Here is a 12006-nt window from a genome sequence, read left to right on the forward strand (position 1 = left end):
GGAACTTCATCTTATCCACTCCATTGGGCACTTTAAATTGGTCAGCATGGTGTCCCATGAAAGGACATGAACTGTTGGAAGCACATGGGAAGCAATGCCCCTAAAAGGGAAATTTAGCAAAAACCATTTATCTTCAAGAAGTACGTGCTCTTTATATTTTATATAGAACTAATTTCTGATTTCACTCCTTAGCAGGAATCTTTTCTCTGTTCTATTGAAAAAAAATGTTCAAGGTTTTTATTTATTTATTTATTTATTTATTTATTACATACAGTGCTCTGATTTCTTCTGTTTTTATGTATATCTCATACTAAATTGTTATTCAATACCAACTGGATTTCTGTGAAAATGTATTGGCCCCATAGTTACTAATTCCCCAAATCTATGAAACTTACCCAGTCTTACACAGTAACACACTATGCCAAAATTGAAAGAAATTCCAGAAATGATGAGGAAGAAGGTGATTGAAATACATCAGTCTGGGAAGGGTTACAAAGCTATTTCAAAGGCTCTGGGACTCCAAAGAACCACAGTGAGAGCCATTGTCTCCAAATGGAAAAACTCGGCACAGTAGTAAACCTTCCCAGAAGTGGCCAACCTTCCAAAATTCTTCCCAGAGCACAGCAATGACTCATCCAGCAATTCACAAAAGAGACAAGGACAATATCAAAAGAGCTACAGGCCTCTCTTGCATCAATAAAGGTCACTGTTCATGACTCCAATATCAGAAAGACACTGGGCAAAAATGGCATCCATAGAAGAGTGGTGAGGCGAAAACCACTGCTAACCCGGAAGAACATTAAGGGTCGTCTGAATTTTGCCAAAACACACATTGATGATCCTCAAACCTTTTGGGAGAATGTTCTGTGGATTGATGAGTCGAAAGTTAAACTGTTTGGAAAACAGGGGTCCCGTTCCATTTGGCGTAAACCAAACACAGATTTCCACAAAAAGAACATCATGCCTATGGTCAAGCATGGTGGTGGAAGTGCAAGGGTGCTTTGCTGCTTCAGGGCCTAAGAAACTTGCAATAATTGAAGGAAACATGAACTCTGCTCTCTACCAGAAAATCCTAAAGGAGAATGTCCGGTCTTCTGTCTGTAAATTGACACTCAAGCACAACTCGATTATGCAGCGAGACAATGATCCAAATCACAGGAGTAAGTCCTGGTCCTAGAAGTAAGTGAAAGACTGATCTCCAGTTATCGGAAGCATTTTTTTATACACAAAAACAGAAGAAGTCAGTTGAACAACAACCAGCAGTCCCTCAGGAGATACAGTCATACAAGATCCTGTCCTATGTCTGCTGGACTGTTTTGCTTATCCCAACCTTAGAGGAAATGTTATTAGCAAGGACCGCTGCAGAAAGAAAGTTCATAAAAAAAAAGTTCTAAATAGAAACGGTTCACATCCATATCAGTGGCATGTGTGGTAACAGGTTCTGCACCTTTTCACTACCACTTCAAAAAGTCTAAAGCCAGTCTAAAACCAGTAATATTTACAGGTGTTCTCTAGATTAGCACTTTTAAGTGACACAAAATTGAGGCACAATAACATCAAAGATGTACAGTAGCTAAGCAGTTTAAGGTCCTTGCTCAAAAGCCCAACATTGGCAGCCCTGGGATTTACATGTACAGCCCTTCAGTCACAAGTACAGACATTAACTCCTTGACCACTTATTTTATTAAATCAGGAATGATAAATATGTCTAATTCTGCTTATTCTTGCAATTGTTCATCTTACTCAGACTGCTTACTTACAGACTCAAACATGGTCTTGTTGGAACAGGGGTATCCTAGAAAGCCTTTGGGGTTTAGGATGCTATCACTGTAGTACTTGTAGGCTCTCAGATGATTGCAACCAAAAAAGTCACGGATACCTAACAAAGGGGAAGAAAAGAAACTCACTAATAATAATTACATCAATAATCACAATTATCTATGAGATCAGGTTGATTATGCATATTAGAAGCCTGGAATATTATTAATATGGTGCCTCACCTTCCCAAATGCCATCAATGTCAACAGTTTCTGAGTTTATATTCTTTTCACAACCAAGCATGCTTTTACAACCAGGCATGCTTTCTCCTCCATTTGGGTAAAAGTCAAGGTGTCCAACAGCTTGAGACGTTCCAAGTCCTCAAAGGAAATGGAATATTTAACAATATGAGTGCAGACTGCATTATATGTATATACTTTATATTAATTTGGTCACTTTTTCTTACTGTGAGCTAAAGCACTTAAACACCAGACTTGCCAACAAATCTGTTACAAACAGTAAGTAAACAGAATCCTGTCCAAAATCTCACCAAGGCAGGGGATCATAGGAAGCGTATCTGTGTGAATGACGTCAACAAACAGGGCATCGCTGGGGTCCAGTCTTACCAGAGGAGGACAGCCCTGGAAATAAGGTTCAGCCGGGTCCAAACCTTAAAATGAAACAAAAGTATTTGAAAAGATTTCTGGAAAGACACATTACACAACTTTTTTGTCCCTTCACAGTTATTCTTGGCTGTATTTACAAAATGTGTAGATATGATACACACTGTTCACAATTAAGTAATTTCTTATCATTTCTCTTAAATATTTATGTATCAGTGCAGCCCAATGGTAATACCTGTAATTCTTCCCAGCCCCGGTGTCCTTCGACCAGCCTCTGCAGCCATGTGTGCACCCAGGCTGTGCCCAATAATGTGCACATTTTCAGGATTCTGCTGGAAACTTTCCTGCAGTCATGTCAGTATATTTAGATGGGAGATATATATATATATATATATATATATATATATATATATATATATATATATATATATATATATATATATATATATACCAGCAGAGGTTGACCAAATTGCCATATAAAACACAGGACACAAGTCAACAAATATGGCAAACATTTTATAAAAACTTTAAAATGACAAATATAACAGTAATAATAATAATAATAATAATAGTATGTGCCACTCAAAAGAATTAGAGTACTGTAAAAACATGTTTTAAAGGCAATCCATTTCATCTTTTATTTATCACTGAACAATTACATTTATATGTGTGAAACTTATGTTTTTGTTGTTCGTGCTCCTGACGTGTCATGATTCCTGTTTTAAATGGCTGTGAGTGCAGGTGTTCAATTAGAAGCCGAACCAGTTACATACAGCACAGGGTTTAGGTCATTATAAAGTTGTTATATAATGAATTATTATTTTTTATATGTTTTGAAAACAAAAAAAAACTGTGAACATCACAGACATACATAAGTCATCTATGAGTTATTTCTATCCAACTTACCTTAAAGATGGAAATCATATAAGCTATCTGAGCTCCGATCACTCGAATGTTATTCACTGCCTGTACGTACCCTGTCCTTGAACCAGATTTCCAGTCTATACAAATACAGTTTATATCCTCCAGGCTCAGCATAAGCTAAGAGACAGATATTATACATAAAGATTATGAAATCATAGACTTGAAATAAAAGAAACAAAGCATTGCTAAAGTACCTTTAAGAATATACTGAGATAAAAATAATAAGCATCAAACTTTAATACACTAGATACTGCTTTGGTTTTACCTTACACATGTCAAGAAGCCAATTTTCATCCCCTTTGTCGAGAAATCCATGGGTTATAAAACGAGTCTTTCTGCTTGGTCGATATGTAGACTCTGCAATGACATTTGTATTTGTACTGATTTCCTGGAAGAAAAAAACAAAAAACAATTAAACAATTAAGAAAATGTTTATATTATCTCAAAAGAGATATCATTTTGATGCTACTCCTTAAATAATACTTTAGGGAGGCTATGTCACATTAAGAAACTCATTTTTGAATGAAAAGGAAATTCTCTTATATCATGTACTCTCATATTTTGGACTGTATTAAGACACCTTGGATACGGGGAATACTGGGTTGTAGTTTCTGTTTGTGTGTCTCTGTGCTATTAAATACCTATGATGAATGTATACATTTAATTACCTCTTTAAATAAGCTGATCAACTGCCATCTTTCTTATAGCTGGCACATGTATTTTCTGTCTCTTGAAAAGACTTATTTTCATAGTGTGCTGTGTGTTTTGTTTTGTCTATCTGGCTGGCACCCGCACCAGTAGAAACCGTCCACGCACTGCCGTTATCAATGTGTATAAATACTTCTGCTCTGCATGAATAAAGTGGGATGTCTGTGTGAACATGCATGAAGTCAGTGTGTGTTCATTTTAGACCCCCCAGGCCTGAACTCTGCAGTAAACCACACTTTCTAGCTCATAGCAGCACAGAAATAAAAGTTAATAGATGTAATGGTAGAACAGGCTGAAAGGGCTGACGGAGGTCTGGAAGACATAATCTGAGATTTGGAGATTCCTGAGATACATGGAAATCCAACAATTTGGAAATCATACCCTGCTGGTCTCATATAAGCATCGGGAGATAATTAATTAAAATCACTTCACTTTAACATTCAAACATAAAGGATATTTATCAGTGATGTGATGATGTATTGACAAGAATTTATTCTACACCACAGGTTCCCAATCCTTGTCCTGGACTATCCAATTTCCTGCACATGCTAGTGTTTTCCCTGCTTTAACACAGCCACTTCAACTCAGAACGGACTGTTACTGTGCTCTAGACATCTCAACAAATTTGTGCTTATGCACCGAATATGTTTTGTACCTTTTAAGCCCTGTTTAGACTTTGAGTAGAATACAGAAGGGCACAATGCGTATTTGCATAGAAGTCAAGACTTACCTCGTAGCAATCAGTGTTCTGTTGTGTGAAAAGAAGAAAGCGGGCATTGTTCCTCTCAGGACTCCATGGTAGGCGTGCGATGGGTCTTTCAGTAGTGCCACTCCATGGAATCTCATCAGAAAAGCATCCCAGCTTGTCAAAGCATACCTCTGCACCTGTCAGTCAATTCATACAAATGAAAACTAAAGATGTTGCTTCAGTGTGCAGAAGATTAACACCTGTTTTTATGGTTCATAAAGTTAGTGTCTCTTTTGAAATATTTATAGGCACATACTGTTTTTATTTTGCAACAATGTGGCAATTCTTTACTGAAAGTCAATTAAATTTGTTTGGTTCTTACCATATACCGCCCCAAAAAGGCAGTTTAAAAGTCCTCCAATCCATAAAATCCACATCTGAAATCATAAAACAAAACATACTTCAGCAGAATACAAATCAAACCATATCTGTTAAGCATCTAAACTATACAAATATATACTTTAATGGTGACAGCAACCTGAGATATATTCCCCAGCTCCCTATATACCTATATATATATATATGTGTGTGTCTGTGTTATTTGTCTGTGAAAGGGAAAAGTCCAGGTGAAGAACTGGCACAAGTTGTTGCCTAAATAAACACCTCCTCTGAGCTTTCCACTGTGATCTTTATTATCTACACAGGAAAAGATTTAACATAATGTACTATCTGAATTTGTAGGGTCACTTAGGGTCACCAGATGGACTCTGAATTTGATCATAGTCCGGTTTTGAGGTACTGACTGTCTGAAAGATTCTTGAAATAATATTCATTCGTTTTGTATGGCAAAACTGGGTTTTTCTGTCTCAATGTTGAACTCTCTACTTTATGAAACTATATACATATATTGTCATGTAAATAGCAGAGAAAGCGTAAGACTATGATTCCCATCAGCCGCTGCACCTAGTCACATGTCTGTTTCACCTGATTCACATTTGGCTCTTTAGCACTTGTGTATAAATAGTCACATTCTGCACTGCAGGAGTTGTCTTGCATTGTTTGGTATGTCCATCTGTATCATGTTATTCTAGTCCGGTTTCATGTAAATCTTGATCTGTTTGCACCTTAATAAAACGTTTCAATTGTATTCTGCATTTGCATCCACCTCTAAATCAATATTGTGACAGAACACAAAACTGAAAACAATGGATGCAGCAGAAGAAGAGTCCAAGAGGCCCTTTATGAAAGGGAAAAACCAAGCTGGGAGAAGGAAGGGAGATTCTCCCTAATCAAACCCTATTGAGAATGGCTTGATGTGATGTACGTCATCAGGGCTCATATCAAGAAGGAGCCTTCCAACCAGGCTGAAGTCATCTCCCACCCTTCCTCCCCTACTGTGGATCTCTTTCAGCCTGCCAAGTCAACGGAGAATAGCCTCCCTGCTTGACTGACGATGTCGTTCTGCCTCCCTGCTCAGCTGAAGATGTCGCTCATTTTCTCTGCTACGCGAAGAGCATCACTAACCCCTCTGGCCTCGTGGAGAACTTCGCTTCCCCCCTCTGGCCTCGGGGAAAACTTCACTACCCCCTCTGGCCTCACGGAGAACTTCGCTCCCCCCTTGGTCTCTGACTTGAGCTTTGTTCCTCCCGCTGGCCGCTCAGTAGCCGTTGCTGCGCTTAAGCCAGGCCAGGGATATCACATCATCTGTCTGCGGTGTGGAAGTGACCACCCCACACCTGAACCTCAGAGAACACGTCAAGCATCCTCTGTCCAGCCCCGCAAGGGATGAGAGACAGTGGAACTCTGAAGTGCTTAGGGACATCTGGTCTGGGGGTCCTGGACCCACTCTCGAATTGATTACGTGCTTCGGAAGACTCGCGTTGGGGTGATCTGTCATGTAAATAACAGAGAAAGACTATGATTCCCATCAGCAACTGCACCTAGTCACATGTCTGTTTCACCTTATTCACATTTATTCACATTTGGCTCATTAGCACTTGTGTATAAATTGCACGTTAAGCACTGCATGGGTTGTCTTGCGTTGATTGGTATGTCCATCTATATTTTAGTCCTGGTTTCAGGTAAGTTTTGTTTTGTGTTTTATTTGCACCTTATTAAAGTTCTATTCTGCATTTGCATCCGCCCCTAAATCAATATCACGACCTATATATTTCTCACAAATTTTCTAGTGTCACGATCTTGCTGGGAGATGGCGCTGTGGTGATGACGTACACAGTCTGCTGGAGAGCACGTGCACGTGCTTGAAGTGCGCATGGACGCTAAGGCTTTGTTTACAATGGACATGTGCACTTGTTTTGGTTCCTCTTCTGTCCCCGCCCGGTTCAGTTATTGGCGGAGGTGCGAGGGTGTGTTGTGAAGTGTTGCCAGCTGTCAGCAATTCAGGTAATTGTGACTGGTTATTTAAACTCGTCGCATTGCTGTGCACGTTGGGCAGTAATAGAGTAGAGAATAATAGATGAAAGACGGAATGTATAATGGTGCCAGGCGGTAATGTGTCCATGCTCTGTCTAGTTTCCTATTCCTAGTTCCAAGCTCTAGTTAAATGAGTGTTCAGGCCATAGTTAAATGAGTGTTCAGGCCATAGTTAAATGAGTGTCCAGGCCAAAGTTAAATGAGTGTTCAGGCCATAGTTAAATGAGTGTCCAGGCCATAGTTAAATGAGTGTTCAGGCCATAGTTAAATGAGTGTCCAGGCCATAGTTAAATGAGTGTTCAGGCCATAGTTAAATGAGTGTTCAGGCCATAGTTAAATGAGTGTTCATGCCTTAGTTAAACGAGTGTTGTCTGCTTTAGTTAAACGAGTGTTTCATGCTTAAGTGTAAATAAAGACTTTTCTCCTGCGCTTACTTCCTGTTTGAGTCCTGTTTCGTAACACCTAGGCTTTCTGTCTGCAAACATAATGCTGAGTAATAATAGTGTAGTAAAAGCTAGCTAGTTTATTGTGGTTTCCTCAAGCTGTGAATCTTAGACTTTGATCAAAGTGCAATAATGAAATAAAACAGAAGCCTGATCAACTCAGTTTGTAATCAAATTGTCTGCAATGCTCCTGCACCATCACACCATCATCCAATCAGAGAAGAGTGCTTACACCCTATGTAAAGAAAACTTGATTGGGTACCCTAATGAAAACATGGGAAATTTAGCCAAAGAATTAATTAGTGGAAGGACGAACAGGCGAGCGAAGAGACAACAATGAAGCTCATGATTTAATGCAATGACTAACTTTTATCTCAGGTTATGAGGCTTATTTAATGCTATTGAATAAAATTAATACTTTTTTTTTTTTTGTAAACTCCCAATTCTTTGATAAAGTGTCTCTAATGTGTGCTTTGCCATAATCACATTTGGTTACAAATGTAGAGGTAGGCATGCAATTGCTTGTTCTGTTCGCTAAAGGTCATTTTAAAATAGTTTAAGATCATTCACATGGAGATAATATACATAATAGTCAGGGATTCTTTAAATAGTTTATGGTGTAAATATTATGACTTATAATAATCTGCAAATCTTGTTTGCGCATATTATATTAAAATAATAGGATAATAATAATATTACAAATTATATTATTATTATTATTATTATTTATGTGTAAAGATCTACATAAAGATCAAGTAAAAATGTAATGTTTTTACTAATGTTGGTGCCCACTGATATCTTATCAGAAAGGGTATTGCCCTTTCTTTTGCTTATGGAACCATGTGTTATGTTTCCACATCACCTAAGCAGTAATCACCTGATGGGCTAATGATTTACAGCAGGCTTGTTTGATTGTCCTCAAGCTGTTCGGAAACTGGCATGCCATAAAAGAGGCTCGTGCTCTAGATACACTCTTAAAAAAAAAACACTGGGTAAAAAACAACCCAAATTGGGTTATTCTTAAACCAACGGCTGGATAAATATAGGACAGAACACATTTTGGGTTAAACTAACCCATCAAGTTGGGTTGTAAATGGGTTGTTTTTTTAATCCAATGGATGGTTTCATTTTTATAAAAATGCTGGGCTAATTTTATTTAATAAATGGGTTAATATTTTCAGGGTTAATTTTCCCCTTTGAAAATACCAAATATAATATATCGCATTTAATATATCACAATATAAACAAATATGTCACCATGGCATCTTCTTTATTTATACACAAGAAGGTGTTCAGAAATGTATTGCTAGAGCTGCTAAAGTGGTGTTTATATATATAGACTTTGAAGTAAATGACTCAAATAAGTCATATTTAAGGTGAAAACGTCAGATTTTGATCAAAGGAGACGTTTAAAATATCCTTAAAAAACCCATGTGTAACCAACTTACAATCCAGTGAGCATTACAAACAAGTAAGCCAACATGAACGAAGATAGCGGTGCATTTAATGTCACGTAAACTGGACTGTTATCGCACATTTTTGCTTTTTCTATTGTACAGTAATGGGTTTGGGGATAAATATATTGATACGAACCTTCACTCAGTCATGTGTTAATTTTTAACACACCTGTGTGTCTAGTTAAGGACAACACATTTTGTATTGCTTTTAACACAATCAGTGTTTTAGTACATTTAACACATGCTATGTGTTAAATATTTCCACACAAATATGTGTTAAATATAAACACAAAAATAACACAGATGTGTTGTTTATACTTTTTTTCCCTACAATTATCCTAAAATGCTATTTGTTTGCCTGCTAAAATGCTACTAAAATGCTCACAAAATTAACAAACAACTGCATTTCAAGGTGACATTTATTAAAATCATTTAAACAGATGTAAGAATTAAAACTGAACATCTTCCGGTTCACGGTGTATGATTTTGGCCACGATTCTCAGATTTTGAGAATCCTAAAATATTCCTATAATCCTAGGAAAGAAATCTGAAGTCTCTGATCGCTAGTTTGACATATTCCCATAACCCAGCTTTTTTTTTAGAGTGTCGACTTTAGCTGGATCTTAAAGTACACAGTAGGCTATTCCTTAACATATTGACAATAACAAGGTCTGTCATACGTCCAATTTCCGGAGAGGATCTGATGCTGTGAAACTACTGATGATCATATCCTCACCACACAAAATTGGATAGCTAGCTATCCAATTTTGTGTGGTTTCTGCAAGTCTGTTAGATATCTAGCTAGATAGATAGAGAGACAGACAGACGTGCGGGAAAAGAACAACACCTCCAGCATTGTTTTAATGGCAGCGAAGAGTTTTAGATCAGTGCACACGGGCGCTTTGAGCCGGGTAGCCATTTCTTATGAAGCTGTCTCTCATAACATTGGGTTAATCATTAATATGATTAAAACATGGAAATAAATATAAATAAACTTCTATTTAGTTGCATTTTACATACACTGCCATGGAAGGCTGAGCCCGGTCAGTGGGGACATTTAAAGTTCAGGCTAATCCTGGTTGAAAATAGCATGAGTGTGGAAATGCCTGCACAGATTTAAATCTATGGAAACACGGGGAGAGTGCTTTCATTTAGAATGAGGTACATGCACACTACTGTAAGTTTGTAATTAAATATTAAACTTGTACCTAGGTACACCTTTAACAGTAAAATATAAATTCCACAGACCACCTATCCACAGATTTATGAGTCATTCCATCTCAAGTGGTCCAATACAGGTTGCTTGACCTAATAAAATTTTTGAGTGATTACCTCTATGTATTTTTTTTTTTAACTTAATTATAATGGCCTTCTTTGTGTCATGGCACATAACAAAATTTGGCTATACAGCTGTTTACGGAAACCTCAATATCTCTACTTATGATGAGCCTAGGACCGTGAGGGACAGATTTGATGAACCCTGATCTGTCATGTTGGTACAGGGTACAGTTTATATGTGTGAATAGATTTTATCCAAATATGGAATTACAGTGTTCAGTTGGATGTTTTACAAATGAACATTATTTATAGGCCTACTTGTTTTTGAGTTATTGAGGTATTCAATTCAAGGGACCAGTCAAATGGCCTTGTAACTATAAAAACTCAATAATAATATAATAGCTATATATTATTACATATATTATTATTATTATTATTATTATTATTATTTAATATTATTATTATTATTATAGTGAGTTGTGATTTCCACCTCTGTAACTAAACTAAAAAATAAATAATAATAAAAAAATCCATTTATGCTTCACAGACCCCTGGGGGTCCTCACGTTCCACTTTGGGAACCACTGCTGACAACAGACCTCTCCCCAGGTCAGGATAAACTTCATCAAGCTACACTGAGCATTAGGTCTTGTATGGGGTATTAGAGGCATTACTGACCTTTCACTGTAACACTGAGGTGATATACTGTATGGAGGCAATGTATGCAGAATGGCTTTATAAATAAACAGGTACCCATGGACATCTCTTCTTACACTGGGAAAAAGCCACCTCACCTATATGAAACACAGTGATGAGTATCACTAGTTATGAAACTGTGAACAGTTTCTATATGAAACACAGTGATGAGTATCACTAGTTATGAAACTGTGAACAGAATGATGTACACCATCAAGAGGTTTAAATACACAGAAAGCAGTATAATTTATAATATTTAATATTATATATTATGTTTTGCACTCTCGACTGGTTTATTTACTCTTACTTATGCTTATGGTATGTGCTGTAACATTTAACCTATGTGTCTTATTTAACACTGGGAGTTTATATCAATCTTTATCCTTTATTTATCTTGCATCTTTAATTTGAGCTATAGTCTATAAGTGTTAAAGATTAACAAGCAAGGCAAACACAAGTATGTTTTATAAATTTGTATAATATTTATACTGTATATTATGAATGCCACTGTAGGCCTGCCTTTGGTTATTTATTCATCAATGTAGCCCATAATAATATACAGTATCTCACAAAAGTGAGTACACCCCTCACATATTTGATTATATCTTTTCATGTGACAAGACTGAAGAAATGACACTTTGCTACAATGTAAAGTAGTGAGTGTACAGCTTGTGTAACAGTGTAAATTTGCTGTCCCCTCAAAATAACTCAACACACAGCCATTAATGTCTAAACCACTAGCAACAACAGTGAGTACACCCCTAAGTGAAAATGTCCAAATTATGGACTAATGTCTAAACATTATGGACTGTATATGGTAAATATTCATTCTAAATAAAAAAAAAACATTTGAAAGGTGTTTGACTATTTAGAAGTATCAACTCAAAGCACAGTATTCTTCACATGTACATTTTTTGATTCACAGGCTATCCTTAAATTTGCACAATCATGCTACACTACTGTTCAATCCACTGTGATGTTCATAAATTGTGCTGACAG

The 12006-nt window shown here is 36.9% G+C and overlaps 1 protein-coding gene across 2 annotated transcripts in view; it reads right to left on the reverse strand.

Moving 5' to 3' along the window:
• Positions 1 to 5322, reverse strand: part of LOC108262195 (pancreatic triacylglycerol lipase) — a 6785-nt gene extending 1463 nt beyond the window's left edge. Inside the window, exons 1-10 of one of the 2 annotated variants that reach the window (XM_053679696.1) lie at positions 5240 to 5322; positions 5084 to 5138; positions 4744 to 4898; positions 3571 to 3693; positions 3288 to 3422; positions 2617 to 2725; positions 2309 to 2428; positions 2001 to 2138; positions 1761 to 1879; positions 1 to 100 (exon numbers count right to left, since the gene is read on the reverse strand). The exon at positions 1 to 100 is cut by the window's left edge and continues 33 nt beyond it. In XM_053679696.1, coding sequence (XP_053535671.1) covers positions 1 to 100; positions 1761 to 1879; positions 2001 to 2138; positions 2309 to 2428; positions 2617 to 2725; positions 3288 to 3422; positions 3571 to 3693; positions 4744 to 4898; positions 5084 to 5138 — 1054 coding nt within the window. In that variant the 5' untranslated portion in view covers positions 5240 to 5322. Of the gene's footprint in view, positions 101 to 1760; positions 1880 to 2000; positions 2139 to 2308; positions 2429 to 2616; positions 2726 to 3287; positions 3423 to 3570; positions 3694 to 4743; positions 4899 to 5083; positions 5139 to 5221 lie in introns of both variants that reach the window. The other variant, XM_053679695.1, reaches the window with a different exon arrangement.
• Positions 5323 to 12006: the final 6684 nt, after the last annotated feature.

The sequence above is a fragment of the Ictalurus punctatus genome, chromosome 3 (assembly GCF_001660625.3).
Source record: "Ictalurus punctatus breed USDA103 chromosome 3, Coco_2.0, whole genome shotgun sequence".
Taxonomy (NCBI): Eukaryota; Metazoa; Chordata; class Actinopteri; order Siluriformes; family Ictaluridae; genus Ictalurus; species Ictalurus punctatus.